The 18,755-nt window shown below is 34.2% G+C and overlaps 2 protein-coding genes across 2 annotated transcripts in view; one reads left to right on the forward strand and one right to left on the reverse strand.

The window, feature by feature from the left end:
• spata17 (spermatogenesis associated 17) overlaps positions 1-10,652 on the reverse strand; it is a 71,895-nt gene extending 61,243 nt beyond the window's left edge. Inside the window, exons 1-3 of the mRNA XM_088908671.1 lie at positions 10,585-10,652; positions 9,979-10,068; positions 1,100-1,181 (exon numbers count right to left, since the gene is read on the reverse strand). Of these exons, the coding sequence (XP_088764797.1) occupies positions 1,100-1,181; positions 9,979-10,068; positions 10,585-10,652 (240 nt within the window). The remainder of the gene's footprint in view (positions 1-1,099; positions 1,182-9,978; positions 10,069-10,584) is intronic.
• A 252-nt stretch (positions 10,653-10,904) lies between these two features.
• Positions 10,905-18,755, forward strand: part of gpatch2 (G patch domain containing 2) — a 97,420-nt gene continuing 89,569 nt past the window's right edge. Inside the window, exon 1 of the mRNA XM_088909253.1 lies at positions 10,905-11,044. Within this exon, the coding sequence (XP_088765379.1) occupies positions 10,995-11,044 (50 nt within the window). The 5' untranslated portion in view covers positions 10,905-10,994. The remainder of the gene's footprint in view (positions 11,045-18,755) is intronic.

Here is an 18,755-nt window from a genome sequence, read left to right on the forward strand (position 1 = left end):
TCCATAACTAAAATGCAGAACCCAACTGCATGTTGTGCCCTTGTACCCTTACCCATACACAACTTCAATTGCATCAGCAGTTGAAGTAATGGGGACCTTTAGGAAAATCAGTACAAACCAAGTGTGGAATTTAGAGATTAGTACCCATACATTTTCATAAAAGAAGATATTAGACTTTTAATGAAACAGTAGTCTAGGCCATTGTTTAATGTCTCATCTAAAGGATGTTGCTTCCTTAGCGCACAATGTTCCCTGACACCATACTGAGGTGTTGATCTGGACATTTGTGTCCAGATGGAATACTGGCCTACCAGCCCTGCCTCATTTTTCCTTCTTTTTTCGTCTCACATCCTAGTATGTAAGAGGCTTAGCCTTGCTTAACTTCAGAGATCTGAAGAGCTCAGGCTACAAGGTGGTAATGCTGCTGATAAATATTCTTTAGAGCTCATTAGCCATTATGCTCTCTCTAGTGTAAATACAAATGCAGAGAAAGAGTATTTATAATTTTTTATTTTGTTACATGTACCTGTCTGTGATCTCTGTTATCATCACAAATACCTTTGTTGGGACACCTTTTTCTTTTTATTAAGTATGATACACCTTAAAAGATTTACAGTCTGTTTTTAAGTCTTCTTAAGCTCTACTTGTCATCAGAAGCATACTCAATAATTATGACAATAATAGCAATACTAGGACCTACCAAAAAATATCTCCAAGGGACTAGCCCCATTTTGTACCCTATGTTTCCAGGATAGGCTTTTTTTTCAGTCCATTAGCATTCTATTGTCTCATTTTTCTTATACTGTACTTGTCTGAAAGATGGGTAACTTTCAACATCTAGACTGCTTATTGTAGATGTACTAATACTGTGGAAGTCAATAACAAAATTTTCATGAGGTTTATCCTTCCTCTGCATATATTAAAGTAAATACTGTAAATGACAGATACTATAAGTGTGTAAGATGAGAAAATGTCAAAGACAAAAAGTTGAAAACCAGTTGCACCCATTCAAGGTTTTTGTGGTGGAGTGCAAAGAGACCTTTAACCTTAGGCATTACTTGGCTGATAAATACAAGGAAATACAGACATCCAGCCTTACCTTTACCATCTGTCTGTATAACATTCTTGCAGTATAGCCTCTCCATATTTTCTGAATAATAGTTGCCTTTCTGTTCAGATGCCTGAAAAAGTACAGATTTCATTACTCATCAATTTAATTTTATTTTTTAAAACAAAGAAGGAGACTGTGTAGCAGTAATAATATAAATAACAATGCAGTGACAATCTTATTCCTTTATTAATTTTAAAATCAAGCAATTTTGTCTGCGTGTGATATTGCATTTTTCTGTTGTTTTGTGTTATTAAAATAGATTTCAGTAGTTCGGACAAATCCTGATTAAAACACAATTCAATTAGAAAGCTTTATTTGTGTAACTTGCCTGGGTGAGGTGAACAACAACATGTCCGTAAGGATGCTTAGGGGTGGGGCTATCAACCCCCCCTTTTCATTTTAATGAGGGATGAGCCAGGGAGCTGCTACAAGGTCAAAGATTGGGTGGAGGAAATGATGTGCAAATGAAATACGCAAGTAGACTGGAAACATTCTATTAATACGTACTGTATGTAGGTAGAACTGAAATTAGGGTTTGAGCACCTCTCCTCCCTAACTTTTGTTTAAAACACCATTTGAGATTTTGACTTACAGTACACCGTAAACCCGTTATTTTGCATAGTTATGTTGGTTATTGTTCATGTCATCATATTTCTTATATGAAATAATGTTAGGGTGGCAGCTTCAGAGTCTTGTGGTACACTGATTTTCTTCACCCTCCCAAAGAGATGCTGGTTAGTTTGGATTGATTATTCTAAATTCTCCCTTTCTCCTAGCAATCTGTCCAAGGGGACAAGCATTCATGTGCTTTAAGGGATAACCTGCATTGTGCTCTATGCTTCCTACAAAGGCTCCATCTTGCAACAATCCTCACTAGAACTCACTTTCTGAATCGCCACTTTCTGATCCTGGATGAGCACATGTAGTATTTGTCCACGCACCAGCAACGTAAGTGTTTGAAAAAATGTCAATAATAATTGGAAATTAATGTGTGGTAATCCTTTTGGATAGATGTCAAGTATGTGTTGAATATCAACACTATAGAGAACTAAAGCCATTGGTGTTACTATTATTTTTTTTAAATCCTTTATTTAGCAAGTGAATTAAAAACAAATTTTCATTTGCATTAACAACCCAGACAGAGCCTGTTTATACAGAGCGTAAGTGTTTTGTTGACACAACCAACTATACAGAACAGGACAGAGACTGATATATGTGGAAGCAATTATATTTTGGAGCTGATAAAATATTTCGAAATACAGTATTATGTATTTCAAATTATATACTAGGGATAACTGTCCTTCAGGCTTGGGAACTATACAGTACCTCACTCCTTGATAACACGTGAGCATATACTGTAGCATGTTCAGTATATATACATTTCTAATAATCTAATTATGACAATTGTCTATGCACATGTATGTACTGTATCTGCATGTAGAGCTTTCTGTTACATTTTTGTATGGCTTGTGAATATGAGTTTTTATTACACTAACCTTGCTACAAAAAAAAATCAATCAATTACACTAAAAAAAAAATAGTCTTGTAGCCCGGAATATGGTAACCTAGGAGCAGCACTTAAGGGTCTCAAATTATGCTTAATTAACCACTTAACACATAAATCAATTAACTAAAATCATCTAAATTAACCTACAGCCTGGAAGTAGGTCTGACCCTACAATATGAATCTGAGAAGAGTACAAGCAGCACTTTCCATCAAGTGATGCAGCAGACCTTTTTCCTTGTTTTTTTTTCAGGAATTATTTTTACATTTGCAAACAGTAGGTCCTCCAATTATATAGCTGGATCAGAAAGATACAGATGTAGATTCATGTTAAAAGGATGCATAATTATTTAATATTGGGTTTTTAGAATGTGCTGTATTGCATTTAGGTCTTAATTGAAGTGTGGTTTAATTACAATAATTTCAACCCAGGTTTTGTTACTAGAGTATTTCTAAAATTCTATGATCTGATTTAAATAAAGAAACCAGTCTGAAAGGAGAGATTAAAAGGTCAGGTGAAATAAGAGCCTTGTACATTTAGCAAAATGAAAGTCTGAAAGTAATATGAAGGCTTAAATAATGTTTCAAAGCTGTTTCTTCTTATAATAATCTGAATAAGTTTGTAAAACATTCCGTAGTGAATTGCCCTATACTCTGCTCTTTATGTATGTAAATGAGCTTCATACAGGAGGTTGAAAGTGAAGCAGAACAATACAATGAGACTACAAACTAAAACAGGCTACATGCACATGGATAATTAAAACAATTCAAATTTAAAGGAATTTAGTACACAGTATACACAGTATATACTCTTATATATAAGTGTATGGTATCTGTGTTGTTTATAATTAAATTCCCAAATATAAAAGTTAAAAAATAGTAAAATCAAAAGTTTGCATGTTTTCTTGTTCTTACATTTAGCTAGGATTTGAAAAAAAGTATTGCATGAATTGCTTTCATTGCTTCACGTCATTACATTTCTGAAGTGTGACTTCAAAGGGTTACTGTATGCATGATTCGCAGCCTTTAGGTAGACCACAATAATAATATCATAACACACTATACACAATACAACGATTCACAATAATATAATGCAGGACTCTACAATTTATTGATATGCACTATTGATGGGTACAAGGTCAAGAATTTCAATTGTCAATACAGGTACCCTTTTGAAAATAAAATATTTTCAATGTTTACTGAGCATTGTCGAGTCCCTATATACTGACAATAAGCTCAGTGATCCTGTTTGGAAACAAGTGAAGCAAGGACTACAAGACATATAGAGGCATCACTGTGCTTAGCCATGCTGGGAAGGGGTGTGAACAATTTCTGGAGCGTTTTGAAACATAGCGTTAGAAAGTTAAGAGAGTACACTGGTGCAATATTTGCACTCTTAACGCTTTGTAAAAACAAGCAGGATTATTCCATTGCTATTCTTTTGAGAATATTAAAACATTTTCTAATGAATATAAATATTATAATTCTTCCTTTAACAGGTCTATTATTATTCTTAATTTAATATTTTATATTTAATATATATAATTATATACATAATATTTAAACAATAGTGTTATAAGATAGAGAGGGTAGTGGTGGTATATAAAAAGTAAAAATGTAATCACTCGCTAAAATCTATTTTAAGATATCAATCAAGATATGTAATCAGGAATACACTCAACATAAACAAACTACTATTATAGATTACTTAGAAACAATGATGAGACCCTAAACCCAGGCTTTCTATAGTCCAAAGCTAACTTCACTCTTCCACTAAAACAGACTTTGCAGTTTAGCTTAGTTTAATGCTGGTTTTGAATCTCTATTTAAATATAATCTTCTAGTGGGACTTAAAAGGAAAACACAACTGTTAGTGGTCCCTATTCATCAGAATCATCTACAGAAAAATAAATCTCCATAAACTCTCTTGGATGACTAGATCTCCATAAACTCTCCTGGATGACTTGTGCTTGTATTGTTTAATTGCAGGAGAATGACAATTTTACTCTTAACACTTTTGGAGAAATCAATTAATTTTGCAAAATACTGTAAGGAATGCATCCAGCAAACAGACTTAAAACAGCATTTAATAATGCACACAATTTTTTCTGAAAAATTATACAGTACATTGCTGAAGAATTCATTCTCCCACAAGTTACTGTAACTATCTTGGCATTGAACCCATACAGCCAGTTCAAAAAGGAGCAATAACTTGATCTCCACAACATGATTTGAATTTGAATTTGATTTGATGCGACTCAGTCACTGAGCATCAATAAGCAGAACAAGACAGAATAGAGTGAAAATACATGCCACATAAATACATGCAGGCATAAAAATGTATCCAAACAAGCTTTAATGTTCACAAAGATAGAACTTCTATCTATACAGATATATAACAAAGTGTGTCACTTACATTATTGAGAAACTACTCAAAAGCACAACTCCAAGGCAATACCAACCCAAAAAAAGCTGCAAAGAAAACTATAATTTTCATATATTACTTCATTCAATGGATATGAACATTTTACAATTTGCTTGATAATTTGATTTCTTTGTTCTGACCATTTTTTCCACATACAGTATAGAAAATCTTCATATACTGTTAATTATTGGGTCTTGCTCAGTCTTTTCAAAGATTGACAAACTGATGAAGTACAAGTCATCTGCAGGGGATTAGATCCTACTCTTATGTTTCTTGTTTAAACTGTAGAGGGAGTACTTTCAAAACAAATGCAAGTAAGAGATCTACTAGGACTTAACCAGATATCTTTTAAGAGTGAAGTACAGGAATTTGTTATCATGTAACAATCAAATAGACAATACCATGACTACGATTTGTGGAACACTAATGAGAACTGCATTAAATCTGAGTACCCATTCTCATGGTGAAGGGATGTCAAATTTAATTACAAACAAAAACATTATGATATTCTAGCTGTATCAATGATAACCATTTTTTTTTCTGTCTCTCGAAAGCTATCGGGACCACTATTCAATGAAAATTGCCTCTGGAAATTCTTCGTTTTTTTTAAGAGAGTATTGGGAAATACAAAGCAAGGTCCGTGAGGATTGCAATTTTCTTTTAATTTTTCATTTATTTTCATTTAAGACTTTTAAAGATTTGAAAATATCTGGAAAAAAGGTCAAGTATGCATTAAGTATTATAAAGAAAACACTTTGATACTGCATGGCAAATTTTAAATCTTTACATATAATCAATGGATATTTTTGCTGGGAGCACTTGGCTCTCTCAAATGTTTTCTCTCTTCTCTTTTCAGCATGGAATAAACCTACAGTATTACTTGTTCCTTTGCAGCCTACGCATGTTGACGCAGGTACCCACATTAATTAAAATAGTTTGTAATGTGACTGGCTGAAACTCCATGCAATGCTAAAGTTTTACAGGAGCTTGTTCTCCCAGTACAAAAAGAACTCTAGCACTTAAATCCTGGGGAAGTAATGAGTAATTATTAAGGCTTCGGCACCATATTAATAAAAATATTTAAGTGACTTAAGTGAGTTTTAAGAGGATTACTAAAGTGGGACACTTAAAAAATTATGTACATATTTACTAAAATACTTACTGCATAATTTACTACATATTTACTGTTCTAATTTTAGTGAGCTGTTTTAAATGTTCGTCTTTAACATAACGCCATGGTTCTATCCTAAAAGTTGTTTATTTCTTTATGAACTTTAATAACAAACACTTATTATGAAATAAAAAAAACATAAATGATCAATACAACTTCTAATAATTTAATTTTTAATAAAGTTAATTCAGTTATAATCTGGTATTTGTTGCTGGGCAATGAGGCTCAAATGAAAGAGCTTTGAACATCCTTTCAACTTTTTTTTTTATTCCAGTGTTTGGAGCTGAAGCTCAAATTGAAAACCAAAAAGCTCTCTGTTAAAGAAAAGCTGACAATTTTGAAGCAGAAATAAAACAAAATCTCAATGAGAACCATCAGCACAGAAACCAGACATACCAAAATCAACAATTTTGAAAAATGAAAAGAAAACAGAACAGATTAATAAAGAAAATATCTATAGGTGATGACAGAAACATTATCATAGTTCTTTAGAAATAAAACCCTAAAACTAATGTTGATGCAATCACTATCACCTGCAGAGTGCAGATACTGGATCAAAATCCAAAGCTTGCAGAAGACAGCTGTTTTACAAAGGCTACTCTGAAGGACATACTGTAAAGCTCTTGTCAGCACCAAAAAAGAAAAGCCAGATTAGAATTTGCTAGAAAGTCCAAAGACGAGTTGAGTTATGTTTTATGGGGTGATGAGACCTAGATGAACCTTTATCAAAGTGATGGAAAAGTTGAAGTACGGAGAAAGAAAGGAGGATCAAAACTGTAACAAAGATAGGGGATAACAAAATTAGCACAAAGAAACACAAGGGATTACAGTAGAATTGTAGTAGAAGATGCAAGGAGCAGACACAGACACCAATCACATAAAAATCTTTTTGAAGAAAAATGTTCTGAGTCTGGATTTAAAAGCACTCAGGGTATGCAACACTCTGGTATCCTTGGGGACAGAATTCCAGAGCTCTGGGGCACAACAAGAAAAGGCCTTGTCACCCAGAAAGTGTAAGCGAGCTTGGGGGACAAACAGGAGACCAGAATCAGATGACCAAAGGTTGCAATGTGGGGATCTGGAAGGTAACAAATCAGATAGGCACTGAGGTGCTAAGCCATCTAGAGCCTTATAGATGAGCACGCGCATTTTAAAGTTGACACTAAACCTGCTAGGAAGTCAGTGCAAGGACTCCAGTACAGGAGTACTATAATGTGATCACCTGATTATCATTGATTGCGACTGTTGAATTCTGGACATACTTACAGTAAAGAAACAAGTAATAGGTTTATTCCATGAGAAAAGAGAAGAAGGGAAACACAATGTTTCAATTGTGGAGCCTTCTTCGGGTGTATAATTAGAGTAAGTTTGTTTAGAGTGGATTTAGATACCCCAGTGAGAAGATAGAGATCTGAAGTTTCCAGAAATATTTTGTTTGTCTATGTAAAAAAATGATTTTATATCTAAATGTCCTTTTGTTTTATGTTTAAGAAAAAGCCAAACATGCAGCATGTCAATGACCAAAACGTTCGGCCAATGCTACTAAAGAGTCAATCAGGAGAACAGAAAGTGGAAGACGTAACATTGGCAAAGTTAAATCCAGTTAAGCATGCATTTTACATACAGTAACAATAAAAAAAGGCCTGGAGATCAGAACAACACAAGAATAGGCAAGAAGTTAGAGAGGTTGCAGAAAAGAGTTAGCAAAGCAAGTTACAGGAAGAGTTTGGTGAGCTCAATGGGTGGCAGTCTTTGCCTGAACATACTGTATGACCCATACTGTACATTGACATTCTGAAATGTACTTAAAGAATGAATGTTCTCCATACTTATGGTCAATTGAAATCACTGGGTAGAACAAAAAGTATGATGTCATTATAATGTCATTAAATATATGCTTAGAAATACCAAAACAAAATACATTTTGTTGCATTTTTTGTTCCTATTAACCTTGAGTTCACAAATACAAATTTCTTTACTGTAAACAAAAAGTTAGATTTTTCCATTCGAATATACAGTTGTATGTTTCACTTACATATTATACTATAATTTGACATGTTGCTAGGATACCACAGAACACATTTTTAAATTATATGAGAACAAAAGATTTGTCTTATAGATATATTGTATACATATTTCTGTGTATAAGCATCTAAGTAGGTCGAGTTATGGTGAGTTTGAATTTACTTAATTTGTTCTGTTTCATTTAACAACTAATTCAATTGAAGTTGAGATGTAATTGAGATTTACCAAATTTGAAAGGGAATTCTATGAATAAGGTTGACACTTTGGTTTCTGTTTCTTACATTGTTAATATCTAGGTTGTCTAGATGCTACTAAACGTTTGGCAAATTAGTAGTGATTTCTGAAAATTATGTTCTAAGATGTAAAGAACCATGTAAAGAACTCAAATGTCATTTGAGAAATATATTTAAAGCTTAGTTTTAATAGTTAAAAATGTTGTTACTGTACATGTGGTATGGTTGCTTTTCATTGTGAGAGGAATAGCAACATGTAAAAAACAATTTTTCATTGTTAGTTTTGATCAGACTTCAGATTATGTATTTAGAGATCCTTAAATGTCAGGAAATATAGACTGTGACAAACAGGCCGTGCTTTTAACTAGTTCGAAATAAGGAGTAATTTTAAGTGTTTTGATCTTTCCATTGGACAAGTTAACAAACATAAAAATAAGCTAATATAAATGGCACATCCAAGTCTCTTAGTAGTTCTTACTTGCTCTGTTCCTATTTAGAACATATTTTTTGATTCTCCATTATCATTTACACTCATCTAATGTCAAAGTTGAGTTGAGTTGTATTGGGTTTTGAATGTCTCATGAGCAAAACACTCCTAGTGGTGTTAATGAATTATTTGTGTTTGGATAACAGTTCTGAAACCAAGTATGGCAAGTATATTACTTTTTATAATAAATGACTAAGGTATGTCTCATTATATGTATGATACAGTATGTACTTGCATGAGATTTAAAAGTGACACACATATTTAACACATTTATTCACTAAAATATAATTGTCACACTGGCAAATATATTAAGAACTCCCAGGCTAACGAACATACCCTCTGTAGTGAGCAGTGCATGGTTGGCATGAGCAGCACAAAACAGGCTTCCATCACTTACCACACCTAGAACAATCCACATCTCTCTATCCAGTTGAAAACAAGTGGAATTTATGGAATTTGTAGTTAGGTCACATCATTATCTTCATCACAAACTCAGAGGAAGGTGACCATACTAAGTAAGTGCAGCAGTTATTGCAAAACCTTGTGGAATACTTGGAACATACTTTTAAAATGATCATTGCTGTACAGAAGCCCAAAATGTTAGTTAATAACACATCTTCTGGAGTTACAATACATTGTTCTCATCTTTCTGGTTACCTAGCTACAATGATGCATAAGTACAGTTTCAAAAACTCCTCTACCAAGCTGAAATCTGTCTATGCTGACATCACACAGACACTGTTGTTTCATAGACTGTGACCAGCAGTATTATTGGAGAACCTAACATTATGTCAAGTAAACAAGTTACCTGAATAGTTACTAACTATTTTGGTCTGTGAAACTAGCCCCTTATGTGTATATGTTGTGTGTTTTAGCATAGTTACATCTTACTAATTGTAAGACCAGATTGCTATACTGATGTTTTTTGAAGCCACGAGGCACTGCATTTGCATTCCCACTGTTTTAGTAGAATCTTTATGTTTTTTAAAAGGATTCTTCTCTTGGATAAAACAAAACATTACCTAAGATAGGCTCGAGCTCTGCACCCTCTGAACCAGCTCTGTATTTGGACAGCAGCGCTGTTTTCTTTTCCTCGGTTTTCTTCTGCAATCCTGAAATACAGCATCAAAAAAACGTACCGGAAGTTCCAAAACTTTGTCACAATACTCCTTGGAGACAGATGCCCTTTATAATATCCACAACGTACTTTGAAAACTCTGCAAATAACCTTAATGTGCCCGCAAACATCTCAAAGTACTACTGAAGTTTTAGGCTATAACTTTTATTATATTTATTATTACATCATACCTGACAGAAAAGGGTTCCTGGACCTGAGAACCAGAGTTGTGCAGAGTTGTAAAATCTATTCAGTGTTGATAAACAAGATAAACATTGTTTTGTAGTGTATTTAAAATGCAGATCTACCTGCGATATCAGCAGTACAATATGTGTAATATTCATTACATTTACACTGATAGTTGATTAATTGCTGGTTATCTTTTTAACAGCTTTATTATGGTAATTTACTGGAGCGGCTAAATTAATAAATGCAATACATAACTATCTCCTTATAATATTGACGTTAGATACAATATTTTTTCTGATGTCTTTTTAAGTCTGTAATTTACCTTTGTCTGTTAAAATATTCTTCTTTTAGACCCTCTATCCTTCTCTCTAGCTTCAACAGTTTAGCCATGTTTCTGATAGTTTACACTCGTTTCTGTGGAAACGAGAATAAACTACCAAAGTACAGGGTAGGGGAGAGTACAAAATATAATGTAGAAAACATTCCGCACAATATTAACTAAAACTACATTAAAGTATTTTCAAATAATATTTATATAATATTAAATACATTATCATCTAAAATAAGGAATTATATTTCTTCTGATATCTATTTTCATTTACTTAAGTGTGGTACGGCCCGACATCCTGTTTCGTAGCTCGTTTCCCGTGCACTTTTTGAACCATCATGGTGGTTCACCTAAACGTGTCAAGTTTGATTTCACTTGTGAATAACTAGTCTCCGGAGCTTTTAATGTTCCGTGCAGCCAACTTAAGGAGCCTCGGTCAAGTGGAAACCAGCTGGTGAGTTATGATTTTAATTTGGAAACATTAAACACAGAACAGTTGTCAGCTTTATGTTAAGATCACCTTTGCCGGTGTCTTGTGTTGTCACAACTCACTTGTTCCATAACACTTACTACTAGTCACAGCTTCGATGACAAAAATGCAGATTAATCTAGGCCTAGGCTGTTTTGACATGTTCTCTTTGCTTAGTTCGTAGATTTGTCTGAAAATCTACAATGACCAGTTATGTTTCCAAACTTGAAGATCTCATTGCTTTTGCAAAACTTCACGTGGCATTTGATACAGAGATTTCATATTCCAAATTCTGTTAGATACAAAAACCCTAGGTTGATGAAGATAGTATTGGTGTTTTAACGTAAAATTCCTTTCTTGTTTAATTTCAGTCGTATTTTAATTTCTAAAAATATTCAAGATTGACATACCCCCCCTCCCGGGAACACGATTTAAAAAAATGAACATCCTATCAATATGCAATTGTTATACAATTTCTGAAATAAAAGAGGTTCATCTTTTGGTAATGAATTTAATAATAAGCTTCTGTACAGTGCAATTACAATGGTGAAGGTGTGCTATTGAAAGGGAAATTTAATTTAGAGGTATACAGTATGTAAGCTTGTATTTTGGACCTATGAGGGAACACTAAAAAGCCTTAACCCAATACAATAAAACCTGCGCAAATGAAAGAAATTCAGTGTTTAAGAAATATGCAAAGCTGTTTCGTTTTTTTATCCATGTTTTATTTTAATACTTGAGAATTAGATCTTGGTATATCATTCTTTTGTCATCGCTTGAACTCTTAAACCCTTGCTATGTAAACGGCACGAATAAGAACCGAAATGTTGCATTCAGACATGCCTCGGAGACAGTGTGTTCACAAGGCTAGCGCCCACAGTAATGGTACAATTGGCCAAACTACGTGCTCATGAGAGTTTTTTTTTTAATTCTTGATTTGTGTAGTATTGTAAATAATATATGATTTAGTTACTAGAAAAGACTCCAGTTGACAAGGCCCTTTAAAGGCTGAGTCTGACTACAGTACACAAAGTAGTTATTGAACAGAAAATTATAAATTACAATTTCAGTGCATTTTGAACATTTTGGTTATAATCACTAGAATCAATTGAAAACAATCATAATTTAAGAACATTAAGCTTGAAACCTTTTGTGTTAGTGTAGTTTATTTTGACTAAAGTTTTAAAGTACATTCATTAGCTAGTCAGTATTTGCAGAAAAGTACCTTCCAAAAATATCCTCTCCTTGTATTATCACCAAAGCATTCAAAAATTGTCCCTTGAATAACAAATGCAGAAATTGCATGTTATGGAGGAAATAATTCTGAAAATCATGTTTTTGTCAGATTAGCCATCACTCACATAACAGTTACGTGTCAGCAAGAAACTGCATTAGACATTGAAAGACAAAACAAGCACCTTATTATACTGGAGCTAAGGGAATAAGTGTGGGAATATGGAACAATTCCACCTTGCCATGTTGTTCAAGTTGAAACCCTGATATCCCTCATGGAATGGCTAGATAAGATCCTTGGATCATTTAACTCATAACTACCAAACAGGCCAGATGGGCGAATGATCTAGCGTTGTTTGAAGATTTTTTTCAAATTCACTGGTGTTAAAGGTGGTGTGCAGCCAATATTTACTTTGCAAATTGAAGTTTTTAAAGTACTTTCAGGATATTAAAGTATCTATATAGCTTTATATGCGTGTTTTAATGCTAATCACATTAAAGGCAACTTGACAGTTGATGACATAGCCTGCTTAAAACGCCTTCCGACTCAAGCTCACCTGCTGGCTCCAGCTAATGATATCACACCAGGCCAATCTGACACATCACCTGCTGCTTTCATGTCAGTGTCATAATGGGGAACTTCCAGTTGTGAGAATACGCTATTGCATCTTGACTGCTGCCTTTTCTCCATCATGCTTTTTATTTTTTTAGACTCATCCCTTAGATCCTAATCTAGGTATAATTTCAGTGTGCAAAGTTACATCCTTATGAGTGCCATGTTTTTAACAAAGAGGATCTCAGTCTCTGCTGGTAGTTCTGGTGTACTATCCTCATGTACCTTCAGCTAGGTTTCTACAAGTACATTTATGGCTCTTTATTTTGCTTTGTGCAAGTATTTCACTTAGTCATTTCAGTAAGCATTTGCATTGTACTTTTGGATAACCCTTGTTATGGGTTTGCATAGCATGTAAACGTAAGCACATAAGCATGGAGCTAAATTAAATGATGTCCTGACTTTTTCTTAAGAAGTGGTATAGTAGAGTGTCCCAAATTGTATTAATCCTAAAATCAATTGCATTTAGCACTAAAACATAATTTGATCTTGATAAATGATTGATGTTTCCAAAACATATATTGTTTATATGGGGAAAATAAAAGTTCAGCATTGCTATGTGAAAATAAATTAGACCTATTCACATTTTCGTAGTTATTTTGCAATAGCATAATAACAACAGTCTGTTCTAATGACATTGAGTGATGAAAGCTGTTGCATTGAGCAACTGTGAAGTGTAATACGTGTGAGGCAATGTATACCTTGTTAACACAGCAAACATATCACACATGTATCACGCTTGTTTTTTGAATGCTGACTTTCAAAAAATATTTTTATGAAGAAAAATACTTATGTTGCTGATAGATCAAGTAATATATTGGACACGTGGGGGACACTACTCTTTCTCTTGTGATGGCCATATTGCTCAGTATTTTGGACAAAAAAAGCACATACTAAATAGTGTGTTTCCCAGGTTTTTCATAATGTTTTGTAAAGGAGAGACACAGAGGATGCTCATGTACGTATTTGTTGACCATGCAATGCACCACAATTCAGGCAATTTCAAATCTAAGGATTGCATATTGCAGTTAATTAAAATTCTTCACTAGTATTACTAGTTTAACTTTTTGTCCACTTGGATAAAATGTGATGTATTGGCACCACCGTGAATGGAAGAACAACTACACGTTATAGAGGAGCTTTCATTTATCAGATTTTGCACAGGTCTATCAAGCACACAGCGCAAAAGCATTTTCTGATTCTGGTATATTATTTTCTTTCAACTAGCATGGTAAAAATTAAAATTAGATTTCTCTATCAGGCAAAACATCTGACTTGCAATGTGGATCTCTTCAACTGATAGAGAAAAAATAATTTTAGTGAAAAGCTTGATGGACTTTGCGGGGGCAATATCAATTCAAGTTTCAGTGACGCTAAGCGAGTTGGAAAAACAGTGTCTGGTGGAAATTGCTAGTCACGCTATAGAAAGAGATATTTGATATTAACTCTGGTGCTCACATTGTCATACCTGTCTACAGACAGCAGCCATTTTCTTCCAAGTTCTTTGCTGTGGAAGTTTAGTAATACTTTCATATTTATACTGTTTGAGCAAACAGCAGTTAAGAACTGTTTATGTATATGAACATTAAATTTTGTGTTATGATATTTGAAGATCATGAATGCCTGAATGCATCCGAAGAGGAGGGCAAGGGGAGAAACCTAAAATATTTTCTTTGTAACTTGCAGTTTTTGCAACTTTTTGGTTATAACCAGTTTGATGGTGCAGGGAACAAAATGCCCAAAAATCAAGGTGCGCATCTGTACTGAAATGAGAGACTGAAGCTAGAACAATTTTAGGTACTGCACTGTGTCATTTTAAAACCGTATCATTGTTTAGGACTGCATGTGGGTGATCTCGTTATTTCTATTGCATATTATAACAAGCATTAGCATTTATGTTCCTCAGATGATATACAATGCCAACAAATCCTAATAAGAGACTCTATATAAGAATCCACTTCATCCACTTGAGGGTTGCAGGCAATGAGTTCAACGCAGGGTATGCCCTGGGTGGGACACTTGGCCTTCACAGGGCAGATACACAGACACGCACACACTCACACCTAGAGCCAATTTTCCCAGAAACCAATTAATATACCAGTATGTTTTTGGACTGTGGCAGGAAACCCACGCAAACACGGGGAGAACATACAAACCCCGCACAGATAGCACCCCAGGTCTGTAACTGAACCCAAGGCCCCAGCTCTGCGAGGCAGCAATGCTAACCACTGTGCCACCCATCTAATAAAAAACACTGTCCAGTAATTTCGTTTTTTCTCATTCTGTGTACTGTTAAGTTTCAGTTTCCTTAGAAAGATTTCATTAAAAAGATGCTGTTTGGAATGTTTACATAAAACAATATTATATTGCAATACCTATCATCTTACCTTGCTATAACTAAATGCATGGTATAGTGGGTTAGTTTTCTACGACTTAAATATTGTATATTTGATTGGAAAAAAACTGTTTATAGTTTCAGAAACTGCTAACTAAAGGCGACAACAATTACTGCGGGACTATAAATTAATTTTGCTTTTTAGACTGTGAAAGGCAGTGATTAGAAAAATAAGATTTTGGATCAGACCTCGAATAAAACACAAAATGGGAAAGAGAAAGTTCCAGACACTTAAACTGTTTTCCGGTGTATCTGTCCGTGGGTTTTTTTCAACTTCACAACGGTTGAAGTAGTAGAGCTGTCGCATCATTTTTTTAGAATACCTGCTGCTCGTATAATATCCATTCCTCTGACCTTTGTCCTCATTCTCTATTTTAAAACGGCTGATATCCCAGCAGAGCAGAAGTCCGCCCTTGTTCTGACTCTTTTCAAAGGGGGGTGGTAAGTCAACCCTGAATGTTATAGACATATATAATGCTATAGACATATATATCAATTTTACTTTGCCTTTTTAAGATGATAGAAAAAAGTTATTAACACGCAGTTAAGTTCTTTTTTAGATAGCAGCTATGTCATGTGATGTGTGTGAGGAGTTAGGCTTTGCTCTTCCCCTGCCAGGATTCAGTCAGTGTCACTGGAAAGCAAAAAGCATCCACTGCACTACTCCCTTGACGGTGGCAAACTCTGTTATGCCCAAAGGCAGGGTCCTCTGCCTTAAAAGAATTCAACACTGCCTGCATTTCAAAGGGGTGACGTCACTTCTGTCACTTCTGTAAGCCTTGTTACAGATTCTTCCCCACTAAACTCCTCCCTCTTCTCTTCTGCAACATCAGCGACTGATCGACATCAGGTTGTGAAATCCTAATCATGGCACAAAGGGCATAGTTGGAATTCTGCTCTGCCACTGTCGGCATTTGGTCATGTGCTCCCTCATGTGCTCAAAGTGTAGCATACAGCTCCCTAGACAGCAGCAAACTTCACAATGTTAAAAGAGTGAATTCTACATTATTTAGGTTTGAAGTGGATGATGGCACTTCTGTAACAAGTTCAGGGATACTGAGCCCTTTTAAATATGATGTTTGCTTGCCATTCCAGGTGTAGATGTGTTACAGCAGCCTGAAAGTGATATTATAAAAAAATATACACTTGTGCATTATTTTTATAGTTTTACCCAAGGCTATTGATAATGTGGATCAATCCTTCTGAAAAGCTGTGCAGTATTGGTTTTGATATAAATACTGTATGTTCAGAATAACAAAACTACAGTGTGTAAAATCTTAAAGGATTTGTTTGACAGCTTCTTTCCAGGTAATAAGAGAGTCTTATAGGGTTCTATTGGCCGTGCTCTGTTCTCCAGCACATAATCTTTTTCTTGCATTAGGTACCTTTACTGTTGACATAATCTCAAATGCAGGTAGACTGAAATAAAGTTCCTTAGATTTTCTGTGAACTGCATCTCCTGTTAAATCTGCTAAAATTAGTTTATGCTGTTCATTTAACATAAAGTTCTCCTTTAAGAATCACAACATTTTTACAAAAGCAAAATTATAAGTATATATAAATATCAGTTTATGAATATCTAGACATTCAATATTTGCTTTTCAAAGTAAAACCTTTTAATACTTTTTATTTATAAATTATGAGATAAGATTATTTTTTTCTTTATTGCATCAAATCCCTATAGACATACACAAGTTCAAATGTTTGTAGTCCCTATCTTCAACTGTGGTGTTGTGCTTTACAGAATGGCCTTTAAAACTGCTCTTGGAAAACTTGGTCTTATACCACTTTACCTTAAGATTTATCACTGGTGCCCCCTATTGCACTTATTGTGACCTGTATTCTTTGATTAGGTGGCCTTCTCTCTGCGTACTAAATGAATGTTTCACTGTTTAAAATTAATTTTGAGATATTTAATTGTGAAGACGCCATCCTGTCTTGATGTATTACTGTTCTCTATACTTTCATACGATTTAAGATGTAGTACATTTATTAATCTGAGCCTCCCAAAAGCAACTACCAACTTTTGGTACTAGTGATTTCCTTTTGTTTCTGTCGTTACTAGAATAATCTGCAGCCTAACTGAAACTGTCCACCTTCATATCTAAGGGCAGTGTGACTTGTATAATTATTTTATGCCTGACACTTTGACTTGTTAACACTGCCTTGTCCTATTACATTATGCCCTGTTATGCTATTTTATATTGATTTTCCTTTTCTTCCTCTCCTGTACGATATTGGTGTAAGGCTCTTGGTTAGTTTGTTGTAAATGAGAATCTGATATTGGCCAACTTATGTTGATTAAATAAAGAGTTATAATGAAATAGAGAATTTTATTTTTTTATCTTAGCAGCTCCATAAACTAGAGTTTCTTGATTTGCGGAAAACCATTGAGATTTATTGCTAAAGCATAACACGTCAGAAAGAAAACTTTTAATCATGTGAGTATTACATGGGAAAATGTTTTTACTTTATGCTATAAAACTCCAGTTCAGTATAACATTAAGACACTCTTTCCATTGCACAAGATCGTTTTCACAAGTATTAAGACATACATAACAGAGGAGCAGTGAGAGGTACACAAATAATTCAGTGTAAAAATTATTGCATACCCAAATACTTGAAATCAGTGTTCCATTTCATAGAAAAAAGCAATAAAGTAGTAGCTGGAATTTTGGGGTTGGTGAGTTCTGTTTTTTTTATTATTTGTGGGTTCAGGCAGCTGGTCTGCATGATGTTACAAGTGGACTAAAGAAGTTTTATTTCACTTGCAGAGAAACACAAGTTTGACTGGATTTGACTCTTGTGGGATGAAATAAACCTAAACTGAAGAAACTATTTTCTTTGCAAGTGAAACACAAATCCAGTTGTCTATAAGTAAACTAGGTGTGAAAGCGACCCGTGAAAGCACAAGGAGTTAATTACTAAATTGATAGCTAACATAATTCTTTTATTCCCTTTGTTTGCTAAATATTTTTTGTCCATTCTGCCACGTTTAAAGAAGTTGTATAGTAGACTCAAAAAGAATAAGGTAATTATTAGATGTGGCTGCAGCATTAAAATAAAAGGCTTGCAACTGCACAAACTTGCATCCATATTGTGAATCATTTCACTTTACAGGACAACTTATGAAAGTTATTTTACAATTTTTAATGTGAAATAATTTTATCTAGAGAGTTGATGTGATATAAAGCACTGCAACAAGTAAATGTTCTTCAAATTCTTTAGACAAATTTCTTGATATTTTAACAATTATATTTTTTGGTGCAGAAGTGTAAAGCTTAGCTTTTTCTCTAGGACCTTCCCTTACTTGAAATCAATTGCAGATTGATGTGGGAACCCTGACAAAAAGCAGGTGTCAATTTTCTGCCAACAGATCATGTTATTTTATGGTAAAGCTCTGACAAACATCTGCATGTAGCACAGATGCATGCTATAATGGCTGAGCAAGGTTA

Source organism: Atractosteus spatula, chromosome 2, assembly GCF_055471065.1.
Source record: "Atractosteus spatula isolate fAtrSpa1 chromosome 2, fAtrSpa1.hap1, whole genome shotgun sequence".
Classification (NCBI taxonomy): domain Eukaryota; kingdom Metazoa; phylum Chordata; class Actinopteri; order Semionotiformes; family Lepisosteidae; genus Atractosteus; species Atractosteus spatula.